The 14,042-nt window shown below is 62.1% G+C and overlaps 1 protein-coding gene across 1 annotated transcript; it reads left to right on the top strand.

The window, feature by feature from the left end:
- Positions 1-1,511, top strand: LOC119191288 (SH3 domain-binding protein 1-like). The gene is made up of 3 exons (XM_037445199.1): positions 1-138; positions 595-806; positions 854-1,511. The coding sequence occupies exons 1-3, from the start codon at positions 1-3 to the stop codon at positions 1,509-1,511; spliced, it is 1,008 nt and encodes a 335-aa protein (XP_037301096.1).
- The last annotated feature ends 12,531 nt before the right edge of the window (positions 1,512-14,042 follow it).

The raw sequence follows: 14,042 nt of genomic DNA, 5'->3' as shown, positions 1-14,042 counted from the left end.
ATGGAATCTATCAATTTAAAACCCAACGAAATTTTTGACGCGTTTGCCCCTCGTGTTCCGACGGGAGAGGCGGAGGTCGGAGGGCGCAAGCCCAACGACGGTGAGGCGGTGGAGAAGTGCATGGGCGACAGGCCCATGGTAGTGGAGGACCGGAACATCATCTAGGCCGGAAGAACTGGAAATGGACTCGAGTCAAGCCTGAGTGTCTCCTCTGTCCGGAGCAGAAGGCTCTGTGGACACTCCCAGTCCATAGACAACTGCTCGCTTCTATCGAGTGACACCGACGAGCCGCCACCCAAGGCGGTTTCGAGACTGGAAAATACGTCGGGATAAAGAAGGCCCAAGAACGGGACAGGCTGAAGAGGGAAGAGGCGCGAAAGAGGGCCGAAGAGGAGCTGGAGGAGCGGCTGCGTTACGTGAAGTCGCCGCTCCCTCCCAAAAACCGACACGGACGATGACCTACCCGTCCTTAAGGAGGACCTGATTCAGTGCGGGCAAATTGTGCGGGCAATTGTGAGAAAGTCCGGAAATCTAAAGGGCACGTCACAAAAGGCGCTCAACCGGGTAATTAATCTTATCACTCGGTACGTACAGCAACCAGAGTCGGCCGCCATTGCCCGTCTGGAAGAGGAGAGAAAGAAGTGGCGCGAAAACAGCGAGCGCCTGGAGGAGAGCGTAAAGCGGCTAGAAGAGGAAAACTCCTCCCTCCGCCGTCGGCTCGAGGACCTGGAAGCGTCAAACAACTCCAGGACCACCACGGAGGACATGCTGGCCATGGTGGAGGCAAGGGTGCAGGCCCGACTAGAGTCCGCACTGATGGGGCCAGCTCAGAGACCACCTCTCGCACATGAAGCGAAGAGAAAATCCACCCCGGGGATATACAACTCCCCGTGACAGGGGGACTGGTGGGAGGCCCGCAGCCCAAGACCAAGAAGGAGAAAGGGAAAGGCAAGAAAACAGCCTCCGCTCACCCAACCCCCGCTCCCGTGGCCGGACCATCCAGCGCGCCGCTGCAAGACATCGCTGGGCCCTCCACGGCGGCGGCTGGCAGCCCAGCACAGCCTGCCACCAAGAGAAAGCAGGCGAAGACCGCCCCAAATAACAAAACAGCGTCGGGCCCCAAGCCCCAAAAGGGCGTTAAGAAGACGGCACCGCCCCCTCCGGAACCCCGCCCATTGCCGCCAGCTCCGGCCTCAATGGAGGCACCGTGGACTGAGGTCGTAAACCGGAAAAGAACAAGACCAGCGCGACTAGAACCCCCGGCGCCGCGGCAACCGGCAAAACGCCCCGAGCCGAAGCTCCGGCCGCCGAAGTCAGCCGCAGTCACCATCTCGCTGACACCTGCGGCCATTGAGAAAGGCCTTACCTACGCTGGGGTGCTAACAAACGCCCAACAGCGAGTGGACCTTAGTGGCCTCAATATAGACAGGCTCAAGCCGAAATACGCGGCAACGGGGCCATGCTTTACGAGGTCCCAGGAGCCGAATCGGAACAGAAGGCCGATGCCCTAGCCGCCAGGCTGAGGGAATGTTTCGCGACCGAGGACGTCATCGTGTCCCGGCCTACAAAGTGCTCGGAGCTGCGTATCTCGGGCTGGACTTCGCGGCCACCTCAGAGACGGTCCAGGCGGCCCTCTGCAGTGCCGGAGAGTGCGCTGCGGAGTCAATTAAAGTGGGGCAGATTCGACCAGACAGGTCGGGCATGGGAGCCGTCTGGGCCAAAGTGCCCACTAGGGCGGCGAAGAAAATAAAGGCGGCCCGCGTGAAAATAGGATGGGTCGTAGCCAGGGTGACCGTGCTCGAGGCGCGCCCTATGCGGTGTTACCGCTGCCTCGAGCAGGGTCACGTTAGGAACGTGTGCGACTGCCCCACAGACCGCAGCGGACTATGCTATCGCTGCGGAAAGCCGGGACACAAGGCCCGGGAGTGCCAAGAGACGCCGAACTGCACCCTGTGTGCCGCTAATGGCAAACCTGCCGGGCATCGAATTGGGGGGAAGGCGTGTTCTGCCTCCTCCTCCCGCAAATCACGGCGTCGCCCACGTAGGAGACCGCCTGCCGCTGAGGTTCTGTCCCAGCCGCAGGCGGCGAGCCCACCGCAACAAGTGCAGTTGGCCGAGATGGATGTTGAGGAGATCGTCCATCAATAATGGACCTAAGTTTCCTCCAGGCGAACATCAACCACTGCGCCCGCGCCCAGGACCTGTTGTCCCAAAGCCTGGCGCAGTGGTCGGTGCAAGTGGCCGTGGTCGCCGAACCGTATTTTGTCCCGCCCAGAGATAACTGGGTAGGAGACATCGACGGGTCGGTGGCCATCATCACCAGGGTGCCGCTGGCTCCCCGCCCCTTCGCAAAAAAGTCGAGAAGGGCCAGGGATGCGTCGCGGCTCTGTTGGGGAATTGTGGATAGTAGGAGTTTATTTCTCCCCCAACAGACCCCCTAGCCGAGTTCGAATCTTTTCTCGTTCGGCTGGGGCCCTGGTTGAGCAGGGCCAACCTCGCCCGACGATCGTCGCCGGTGACTTCAACGCGAAATCCGCGGTCTGGGGTTCGCCGGCGACCGACGCTCGCGGTGAGGTCCTGGAGGAATGGGCGATCTCCGTCGGCCTGGCCGTTCTGAACAGGGGTCGGTGGACACGTGCGTGCGGCACAACGGCGGGTCAATTGTTGATTTGTCGTTTGGGTGCCCCGTCGTCGCACGTCGTGTCCGTGGCTGGAGGGTCCTCGTGGACGCGGAGACACTATCGGATCATCGATATATAAGGTTCGATGTCGCCGCGCCCACGAGTCAACGTAACCAGCCCAGTGGTGGACCGAGTGCCCCTGGTCAGGACGGCCCGCGGTGGGCAGTAAGGCGCCTCGACAAAGAGGCCCTAGAGCTGGCCGCTCTGGCAGTCTCATGGCTCCCCGAGCCGGAAGGTCCGGTGAGGGTCGAGCAGGAGGCGGAGTGGTTCGGGGTGGCAATGTCGGACGTTTGCGACGCCGCCATGCCCCGGGCGCTCCGTCGTCCTCCGCGGCGGGAGGTGTACTGGTGGTCGGCGGAGTTAGCGCAGTTGCGCGCGTCTTGCGTGGCTGCGCGCCGCCGATACGCCAGACATCGCCGCCGCCGTATTCGCGCACGAGACCATGAAGACCGGGAGCGGCAGCTCTACGGCCTCTACAAGGAGGCGAAGAGAGCGCTGCGGGTGGCCATTCATAGGGCCAAGGTCGCGGCACGCAGGAGTTTATGGAGACTCTCGACGGGGACCCGTGGGGCGCCCCTACAAACTAGTAATGAACAAGCTTCGTCCAGCGGCGCCCCCGCTGTCGCAGAGTCTCCAGCCAGAACTACTGGCCAACGTTGTCGCGGCCTTGTTCCCGGCCACCGAGGATACCACTCCTCCACCGATGGCGCCACCGGAAGTGGCGTCATCGTCGTTTTCGGCAAGGGATATTCCAGAGGTTTCGCCCGCGGAAATGCGGGCGGCAGTGTTTCGGCTGCGGGGCAAAAACACCGCCCCGGGTCTCGACGGCATCCCGGGAAAGCCTGGGTGTTAGCCCTCGAGTACTTGGGGCCGCGGCTCCGCAGCCTATTCTCCGCCTGTATGGTGCAGGGCGTCTTCCCGGCGCGGTGGAAGACCGGGAAGCTCGTCCTGCTGAAGAAAGAGGGAAGACCCGCAGAGTCGCCGTCGGCCTACCGGCCCATCGTGCTGCTCGACGAGGTCGCCAAACTTTTGAGCGCATTTTACACGCGCGCCTCGTCGAGCATCTCGAGAGGGTCGGTCCCAACTTGGCCGACAACCAGTTTGGTTTCAGGAGTGGACGCTCAACTGTCCACGCGATTCTGCGGGTCAAGTCGCAGGCGGAGGAAGCAGTGGCCAGGGGAAAGGTTGTTATCGCCGTGTCTCTAGACATATCGAACGCATTTAATTCGCTCCCCTGGCCCTGTATCAACGAAGCACTGCGGTACCATGTGGTGCCGCCCTATCTCAGGCGTCTGGTGCACGCGTACCTTTCTGACAGGTACGTGGTGTATCCGGGCGCCGACGGGTGGCACCGGAGAGCGATGTCGTGCGGTGTCCCACAGGGGTCGGTTCTAGGCCCTCTCTTGTGGAACATCGGGTACGACTGGGTGCTCCGTGGTGCCAATCTCTGGGGCGTCGACGTGACGTGTTATGCGGATGACACGTTGGTCACGGCGACGTCTAAGACCTTCCAGGACGCCGCGATCCTGGCGGCGGTGGGTACCGGCCACGTAGTGAGTCGCATTAGACGTTTAGGTTTGAAGGTGGCCCTCGAGAAGACCGAGGCCATTTGTTTTCACGGGCCTCGGCGGGGGCCACCGGCCGGTGCCCACATCGTGGTTGAGGGGGTGCGGATTCCCATCGGCAAAACTATGAAATATTTAGGTCTGATTTTGGACAGCCGGTGGGAATTCCGCGCCCATTTTGAAAAGTTGCGGACGAAATTGTCCAGGGCAGCGGGCGCTCTTTCTAGCCTGCTGCCCAACCTGGAAGGTCCTGGTATCCCTTGCCGAAGGTTGTACCACGGGGTCGTGCGGTCCATGGCGTTGTACGGCAGCCCAGTCTGGGCTGACGCCCTGGGGGGGCGTTCTGTCGCCCTCCCCGAGGGGCCCGCAGCGGGTAGTAGCGCAGCGGGCCATACGGGCGTACCGCACGGTCTCGTACGAGGCGGCTTGTCTTTTGGCCGGATTCCTGCCCTGGGATCTGGACGCCAAAGCCCTCTCCGATACTTTTCATTGGAGGGAGGAGGCGTTCAGGAACGGGCAGCGTCCGGCCCTGAAGGAGTGTGGAGGCCAAAAGGGCCTCCCTTACGGCGAGCCGCCGTGGAGGAGTGGCGTCTCAGGCTGGAGGCCCCGTCAGCGGGGCTTCGGGCCGTAGCGGCAGTGCGTCCTGTCTTTGCACAGTGGCTGGACAGGCGCCACGGCGCGGCGACATTTCGCCTGACGCAGGTGCTCACCGGGCATGGGTGCTTCGGGGAGTACCTGTGTCAGATAGTAGGCACGGAGGTGAGCGCCGTGTGTCACCATTGTGACAACTGCCCGCGGGATACGGCCCAACATACGTTGGAGTCTTGCCCAGCCTGGGACGATGAGCGCAGCGCTCTCGTGTCAGTCGTCGGAGGAGACCTCTCGCTGCCGGCCGTGGTCGCTTCCATGGTCGGCAGCCCGGAGGCCTGGCGTGCGGTGGCCCACTTCTGCGAGGTGGTCCTCTCGCAGAAGGAGAGTGCCGAGAGGGATCGAGAGAGGGAGGATCCCTCCCGCCGTCAGAGGAGACGTAGGAGGCGCCGGGTGGACGACTGACCGGCGTCTCCCGCCCTGTGGAATGGGGGCGTTTGGAGAATTCCACCACGGTATCCCCTGCCTGTCGTAAAAGGCGACTAATAGGGGCCACGAAGGGGGTCGTCGGCGGGCAGCAGGGGGCTGCCCGTCCTAGTGCGCATGCACTTTTCAGTGCGTGTTTTCGGTTGACCCCCGGGATGGACGGCAGTGTGTTGTTGGCCTCACGCTGCCGTAGACGCCGAGGGCGTCCTTCGGTGCGCGGGGGCTTCTGAGCCCCCCCCCCATAGGAGACGGGCCGCAAGGCGGCACCGCGCAGGGGCGGCTGCGGTCGCAGACTAGACACTCAACGTCAGAGGAAGCCCGCAGCCGTCCCTAATGCGCCGAAGAGGGCCACCGCGGAGTTTTAGCTGGTAGGCCGTGCATAGGTTTAAGTTGTATATAGTGTTAGGGACTCGGCCCGGCGGTCGCCCGAAGGACACCATCAAATCCGGGCGGCTCAACGCCGGGCCGTAAGGCACGGTTACCCCAGCATAACCGCTCAGTCGCCCCCCGCGAAGGCTGAGCGGTAGTAATAAGGTACTTTCTCCGCGAAACCAAAAAAAAAAAAAAAAGGTTAGGTTAGGTTAGGTTAGGTTGGGGTGCTAGGTCAGGAAACCTCCTCGTGGTGCACCCTGGGCAACGGCGCGTCGATCAGACCGATCAGGCTGATCTGCGCGCTGGCTAATATCCTGACAACCGAGGTGGTTGGCGGTCGTCGCCTCTTGCGGCGGCCGTCGTGTCGTAGTTTCAGAGATTGGCCCATCTTGGGCGGCCCCCGGTTCTGTCCGGAGGTGTCGACGGGCTCGGTGTGCGCTCACCCCGCCCCGAGCAGGCAGTGGGGGGGGATTCTCCTTCCCATTGTCGCCGTCGTAGATCGTAATCCGGTGTGGAGGTCTGTGGATATGTCTCGCGCTCCCGCTGGACCGAGGGTCTTGGCTTAACCGCCCGGACCGCGAGGAAGAAAACCTCTATAAAAATCACCCCGAATCCCAAGCGGCGGCGCACCGCGAGGGGATGCATGGCCGATGGGCAGTTCGGTCTCGAGTGCGACCCCCGCCAGAGTACCGGCCGACACTCTGTGCGGGTTACGCTAGGCTTACCCAGGTACAGGGGGCACTGCCTGGGCGGACCACCCTTTCCCCCATACTCGTGGGACTCAATATGGACTCAATTTTTAAAACACCCAAAATATTATTGACGAGATTGCCTACTCCGGTTCCGACCGGGGAGGCGGAGGTCGGCGGGTGCAAACCAATGACGGAGACGTTGTGCAGGAGATTTAGGGCGATATGCCATGGAGGAGTGGCCCGATCATCTGTGGCCACAGAAGTCGATAGCGACTCGAGTGGAAGTGTCTCTTCCGTCCGGAGTAGGAGGCTCTGGAGAAGGCATTCCCGCTCGATCGACAGCTGGTCGCTCAACCTAACCAGCGACACCGACGAGCCGGTGCCCAAGGCGCAGACCACCGACGGCCGAGGGAGAGGACGTCCTCCTACGGTCGGTAAATACGTCGGCCTCAAACAGGCGCAGAAGGAGCGCGACCGACTCAAGCGCGAGGAGGCACGCCAAAAAGCTGAGGAGGAACTTGAGGACCGGTTGAAATTTGTAAAGTCGCCGATGCCTTCACGCATGGACGAAGACGAAGACCGCCCCGTCACGAAAGAGGATTTGAAGAAGTGCGGGCATGTGGTGCGCGCCATTGTCCGCAAATCGGGCAATCTTAAGGGAACGTCCCAGAAGGCTCTGAACTGGGTGACCAACACAATCACCCAGTACATCGAACAGCCGCAGTCCGCCCTCATCGCTCGCCTCGAGAGCGAATCAAAGAAGTGGCAGGAGCTCAGTGCCCGCCTCGAGGCCAATCTGAAAACGGTGCAGGAAGAGAACGCAGCTCTCAAACAACGACTCGAAGGGTGGGAAGCGGCCACCAAAGGGCCGCCTATAGAAGAGATGCTGGCTATGGTCGGAAGCCAGGGTCGAGGCCAGGCTGGAGTCAGCCCGGATGGGGCCAGCCCAAAGGCCCGCTCTGGCCCATGAAAAGAGAATGGCAACAGGGGACACACAACTCCCTGTGTCGGGGGGAATAGTAGGAGGTCCCGCCCCGCCTAAAACCAAGAGGGAGAAAGGGAAAGGGACGGGAAAGAAAACAGTCCCCGCTCCCTTAATCCCCACTCCAGTAGCAGGACCCTCCAGCGCCCCGCCACAGGCAGTCGCAGGTCCTTCCGCGGCCACGGCGACTGAAGCGGCATCAACCACGAAGAGGAGCCGGGATAACAAGAAGAAGGAGGCGCCCGCGCCAGGGAAAAAGGCAGCGCTTAACCCCAAACCCCCTCCAAAGGACAAGAGGAAAAAGCCGTCCCAACAAGCGCAACCTGCACCGGAGCCCCGCCCTCTACCGCCGGCCCCCGCATCGATGGAGACGCCGTGGGTAGAAGTGGTGAGCCGTAACAAGAAAAGAGAAGCCGCTGCAGCGGCGAACATCCAGCCGCAACAGCCGGCGCGCCGGGCTGAGCCAAAGCTACGACCGCCACGCTCCGCAGCGGTCGTTATAACATTGACTCCTGCGGCGGTGGCCAAGGGCCTGTCCTACAAGCAGGTCCTCACGGACGCCCAATCGAAGGTGGACCTCACCGGCCTAGACATCACTAGGCTGAGGCCAAAGTTCGCGGCCACGGGTGCCCCAATGTATGAGGTGCCCGGGGCCAACTCCGAAGAAAGGGCCGACTCCCTCGCCGCGAGGCTGAGGGAGTGCTTCGGTGGGTCGGAGGAGGTGAGAATATCCCGGCCCACCAAAACCGTCGAGCTGCGACTGTCCGAATTGGACTACACTGCAACACCCGAGACAGTCGCAGCGGCCCTCGCCAAGGCCGGTGAGTGTCCACCAGAAGCAATAAAGGTCGGGAAAATTCGCCCCGACCGATCCGGAGTAGGATCAGCGTGGGTCCGCATGCCGATTAAGGCGGCCCAAAAGTCAGGGGGGCGGGCCGCATACTGATAGGGTGGACCGCGGCTCGGGTGACTGTCCTGGAGTCGCGGCCAATGCGGTGTTTCCGGTGCCTGGAGAGCGGGCACGTCCGCGAGCGCTGCAACTGTGCAGTCGACCGCAGCGATCTCTGTTACCGCTGCGGTCAGGCGGGCCATAAGGCCCGAGATTGTAAGGCCCCGGCGAACTGCGCAGTCTGCGCGGCCGCCGGCAGGCCCGCCAGGCACCGGCTCGGGGGGAAGGCTTGTTCCGCCCCCTCCCGACGCAACCGGCGCCGCCCCCAAAACGTCGAGGAGATCGCCCATCAATAATGGACCTAAGTTTCCTCCAGGCGAACATCAACCACTGCGCCCGCGCCCAGGACCTGTTGTCCCAAAGCCTGGCGCAGTGGTCGGTGCAAGTGGCCGTGGTCGCCGAACCGTATTTTGTCCCGCCCCGAGATAACTGGGTAGGGGACATCGACGGGTCGGTGGCCATCATCACCAGGGTGCCGCTGGCTCCCCGCCCTTCGCAAAAGTCGAGAAGGGCCAGGGATGCGTCGCGGCTCTGTTGGGGAATTGTGGATAGTTGGAGTTTATTTCTCCCCAACAGACCCCTGGCCGAGTTCGAATCTTTTCCTCGTTCGGCTGGGGGCCCTGGTTGAGCAGGGCCAACCTCACCCGACGATCGTCGCCGGTGACTTCAACGCGAAATCCGCGGTCTGGGGTTCGCCGGCGACCGACGCTCGCGGTGAGGTCCTGGAGGAATGGGCGATCTCCGTCGGCCTGGCCGTTCTGAACAGGGGTCGGTGGACACGTGCGTGCGGCACAACGGCGGGTCAATTGTTGATTTGTCGTTTGGGTGCCCCGTCGTCGCACGTCGTGTCCGTGGCTGGAGGGTCCTCGTGGACGCGGAGACACTATCGGATCATCGATATATAAGGTTCGATGTCGCCGCGCCCACGAGTCAACGTAACCAGCCCAGTGGTGGACCGAGTGCCCCTGGTCAGGACGGCCCGCGGTGGGCATTAAGGCGCCTCGACAAGGAGGCCCTAGAGCTGGCCGCTCTGGCAGTCTCGTGGCTCCCCGAGCCGGAGGGTCCGGTGAGGGTCGAGCAGGAGGCGGAGTGGTTCGGGGTGGCAATGTCGGACGTTTGCGACGCCGCCATGCCCCGGGCGCTCCGTCGTCCTCCGCGGCGGGAGGTGTACTGGTGGTCGGCGGAGTTAGCGCAGTTGCGCGCGTCTTGCGTGGCTGCGCGCCGCCGATACGCCAGACATCGCCGCCGCCGAACCAGAGGACGAGACCATGAAGACCGGGAGCGGCAGCTCTACGGCCTCTATAAAGAGGCGAAGAGAGCGCTGCGGGTGGCCATTCATAGGGCCAAGGTCGCGGCACGCAGGGAGTTTATGGAGACTCTCGACGGGGACCCGTGGGGGCGCCCCTACAAACTAGTAATGAACAAGCTTCGTCCAGCGGCGCCCCCGCTGTCGCAGAGTCTCCAGCCAGAACTACTGGCCAACGTTGTCGCGGCCTTGTTCCCGGCCACCGAGGATACCACTCCTCCACCGATGGCGCCACCGGAAGTGGCGTCATCGTCGTTTTCGGCAAGGGATATTCCAGAGGTTTCGCCCGCGGAAATGCGGGCGGCAGTGTTTCGGCTGCGGGGCAAAAACACCGCCCCGGGTCTCGACGGCATCCCCGGGAAAGCCTGGGTGTTAGCCCTCGAGTACCTGGGGCCGCGGCTCCGCAGCCTATTCTCCGCCTGTATGGTGCAGGGCGTCTTCCCGGCGCGGTGGAAGACCGGGAAGCTCGTCCTGCTGAAGAAAGAGGGAAGACCCGCAGAGTCGCCGTCGGCCTACCGGCCCATCGTGCTGCTCGACGAGGTCGCCAAACTTTTTGAGCGCATTTTACACGCGCGCCTCGTCGAGCATCTCGAGAGGGTCGGTCCCAACTTGGCCGACAACCAGTTTGGTTTCAGGAGTGGACGCTCAACTGTCCACGCGATTCTGCGGGTCAAGTCGCAGGCGGAGGAAGCAGTGGCCAGGGGAAAGGTTGTTATCGCCGTGTCTCTAGACATATCGAACGCATTTAATTCGCTCCCCTGGCCCTGTATAAACGAAGCACTGCGGTACCATGTGGTGCCGCCCTATCTCAGGCGTCTGGTGCACGCGTACCTTTCTGACAGGTACGTGGTGTATCCGGGCGCCGACGGGTAACACCGAGAGCGATGTCGTGCGGTGTCCCACAGGGGTCGGTTCTAGGCCCTCTCTTGTGGAACATCGGGTACGACTGGGTGCTCCGTGGTGCCAATCTCTGGGGCGTCGACGTGACGTGTTATGCGGATGACACGTTGGTCACGGCGACGTCTAAGACCTTCCAGGACGCCGCGATCCTGGCGGCGGTGGGTACCGGCCACGTAGTGAGTCGCATTAGACGTTTAGGTTTGAAGGTGGCCCTCGAGAAGACCGAGGCCATTTGTTTTCACGGGCCTCGGCGGGGGCCACCGGCCGGTGCCCACATCGTTGTGGGGGGGGTGCGGATTCCCATCGGCAAAACTATGAAATATTTAGGTCTGATTTTGGACAGCCGGTGGGAATTCCGCGCCCATTTTGAAAAAGTTGCGGACGAAATTGTCCTGGGCAGCGGGCGCTCTTTCTAGCCTGCTGCCCAACCTGGAAGGTCCTGGTATCCCTTGCCGAAGGTTGTACCACGGGGTCGTGCGGTCCATGGCGTTGTACGGCAGCCAAGTCTGGGCTGACGCCCTGAAGAGCGTTCTGTCGCCCTCCTGAGGGGCCCGCAGCGGGTCGTAGCGCATCGGGCCATACGGGCGTACCGCACGGTCTCGTACGAGGCAGCTTGTCTTTTGGCCGGATTCCTGCCCTGGGATCTGGACGCCAAAGCCCTCTCCGATACTTTTCATTGGAGGGAGGAGGCGTTCAGGAACGGGCAGCGTCCGGCTCCTGAAGGAGGTGGAGGCCAAAAGGGCCTCCCTTACGGCGAGCCGCCGTGGAGGAGTGGCGTTCAGGCTGGAGGCCCCGTCAGCGGGGCTTCGGGCCGTAGCGGCAGTGCGTCCTGTCTTTGCACAGTGGCTGGACAGGCGCCACGGCGCGGCGACATTCGCCTGACGCAGGTGCTCACCGGGCATGGGTGCTTCGGGGAGTACCTGTGTCAGATAGTAGGCACGGAGGTGAGCGCCGTGTGTCACCATTGTGACAACTGCCCGCGGGATACGGCCCAACATACGTTGGAGTCTTGCCCAGCCTGGGACGATGAGCGCAGCGCTCTCGTGTCAGTCGTCGGAGGAGACCTCTCGCTGCCGGCCGTGGTCGCTTCCATGGTCGGCAGCCCGAGGCCTGGCGTGCGGTGGCCCACTTCTGCGAGGTGGTCCTCTCGCAGAAGGAGAGTGCCGAGAGGGATCGAGAGAGGGAGGATCCCTCCCGCCGTCAGAGGAGACGTAGGAGGCGCCGGGTGGACGACTGACCGGCGTCTCCCGCCCTGTGGAATGGGGGCGTTTGGAGAATTCCACCACGGTATCCCCTGCCTGTCGTAAAAGGCGACTAATAGGGGCCACGAAGGGGGTCGTCGGCGGGCAGCAGGGGGCTGCCCGTCCTAGTGCGCATGCACTTTTCAGTGCGTGTTTTCGGTTGACCCCGGGATGGACGGCAGTGTGTTGTTGGCCTCACGCTGCCGTAGACGCCGAGGGCGTCCTTCGGTGCGCGGGGGCTTCTGAGGGCCCCCCCATAGGAGACGGGCCGCAAGGCGGCACCGCGCAGGGAGCGGTTGCGGTCGCAGACTAGACACTCAACGTCAGAGGAAGCCCGCAGCCGTCCCTAATGCGCCGAAGAGGGCCACCGCGGAGTTTTAGCTGGTAGGCCGTGCATAGGTTTAAGTTGTATATAGTGTTAGGGACTCGGCCCGGCGGTCGCCCGAAGGACACCATCAAATCCGGGCGGCTCAACGCCGGGCCGTAAGGCACGGTTACCCCAGCATAACCGCTCAGTCGCCCCCCGCGAAGGCTGAGCGGTAGTAATAAGGTACTTTCTCCGCGAAACCAAAAAAAAAAAAAAAAAAAAAGGTTAGGTTAGGTTAGGTTAGGTTAGGTTAGGTTAGGTTAGGTTAGGTTAGGTTAGGTTAGGTTAGGTTAGGTTAGGGTTTGGTTAGGGTGCTATGTCAGGAAACCTCCTCGTGGTGCACCCTGGGCAACGGCGCGTCGATCAGACCGATCAGGCTGATCTGCGCGCCGGCAATATCTGACAACGAGTTGTTGACGGTCGTCGCCTCTTGCGGCGGCCGCCGTCTAATTACGCCGTCGGACAGTGTCGTCGTCGACCAGTCTCTCCGTCACTTGTGGCGTTGGCGAGTAAGGCCCGCTGACGATATTTTCCGCCGTCGACTAGGACAACGTCGTGGGGCCCATCTCGGGCAGCTCCCGGTTCCGTCCCGGGGGTGTCGGCGGGCTCGGTGTGCGCTCACCCCGCCCCGAGCAGGCAGTGGGGGGGATTTTCCCCTTCATTGCCACCGTCATAAATCGTAAACCGGTATGGAGGTCTGTGGATATGTCTCGCGCTCCTGCCGGACCGAGGGTCTTGGCTTAACCGCCCGGACCGCGAGGAAGAAAACCTCTATAAAAAATCACCCCCGAATCTCAAGCGGCGGCGCACCGCGAGGGATGCATGGCCGATGGGTAGTTCGGTCTCGAGTGCGACCCCGCCAGAGTACCGGCCGACACTCTGTGCGGGTTACGCTAGGCTTACCCAGGTACAGGGGGGCTCTGCCTGGGCGGACCACCCTTTCCCCCATACTCGTGGGAACAAGCATGGAATCTTTATCTCAAAACCTTAAAAACCCTATAATTCTATTGACGAAGTTGCCTTCTCCAGTTCCGGAATCCGGGGCTGAGGAGGCGGAGTTCGGGGGCGAAAGCCCACTGATGGCGAAGTAGAGAAGGAGAACACGGGCGCGAAGCCCATGGAGGTGGCAACTGAATTCGTACGGCCTCCGAGCTTAGACTCGGACTCAAGTGGGAGCGGCTCCACCGTACGAAGCAAAAAACTTTGGAGGAGGAACTCGCGCTCAAGGCACAGTTTGTCGCAATTCACCAGCGACACCGACGAACCAGCGCCAAAGTCGCAAACGACTGACAGCAGAGGGAGAGGACGCCCGCCCTCAGTCGGCAAATATGTCGGCTTGAGGAAAGCTCAGCTCGAGAGGGATAAGCTCCAACGCGAAGAAGCGAAGAAGAGGGCCGACAAGGAGCTGGAGGACCGGCTCCATTTCGTCAAGTCGCCGATCCTTCCCAAGGCATCAGAGACCGAAGATGAGGACCGACCCGTGCTGAGGGAAGACCTAAGACAGTGTGTCCAGGTAGTACGAACAACAGTGAGGAAATCTGGCAACCTCAAAGGCACTTCCCAGAAGGCATTAAACTGGGTCACTAACAAAATTGCCAGGTACGTAGACCAACCCGAGTCCGCTGTAATCGCTCTTCTCGAGAGCGAGACAAAGAAAGTGGCAGGAGAATTGTGCCCGGCTCGAGGCAAACATGAAGGTAATACAGGAGGAGAATACAGCTCTGAAACGACGCCTCCGAAGAGCTAGAGGCGGCCGCCAAAGGGCCGTCCACAGAGGAGATGCTGGCGATGGTCGAAGCGAGGGTCCAAGCCCGGATGGAATCTATCCTTATGGGCCCGGCGCAACGGCCGCCGCTGGCACACGAGAAGAAAGACCACTCCCATAGATGTTGAACTCCCAGTGAGCGACGGTT

This window comes from Manduca sexta, unplaced genomic scaffold, assembly GCF_014839805.1.
Source record: "Manduca sexta isolate Smith_Timp_Sample1 unplaced genomic scaffold, JHU_Msex_v1.0 HiC_scaffold_1309, whole genome shotgun sequence".
In the NCBI taxonomy this organism is placed as follows: Eukaryota; Metazoa; Arthropoda; class Insecta; order Lepidoptera; family Sphingidae; genus Manduca; species Manduca sexta.
The sequence above is the reverse complement of the archived record's forward strand: the minus strand, read 5'-3'. Positions and strand labels throughout refer to the sequence as shown.

What these genes read in the sequence shown, in the direction of transcription:
- LOC119191288 (XM_037445199.1), top strand. Translation starts at nt 1, where the DNA reads ATGGAATCTATCAATTTAAAACCCAACGAAATTTTTGACGCGTTTGCC. An exon ending in GCATGGGCGACAGGCCCATG is followed by an intron (nt 139 to 594) that starts GTAGTGGAGGAC and finishes CGGTACGTACAG; the next exon opens with CAACCAGAGTCGGCCGCCAT. An exon ending in AGGGTGCAGGCCCGACTAGA is followed by an intron (nt 807 to 853) that starts GTCCGCACTGAT and finishes TCGCACATGAAG; the next exon opens with CGAAGAGAAAATCCACCCCG.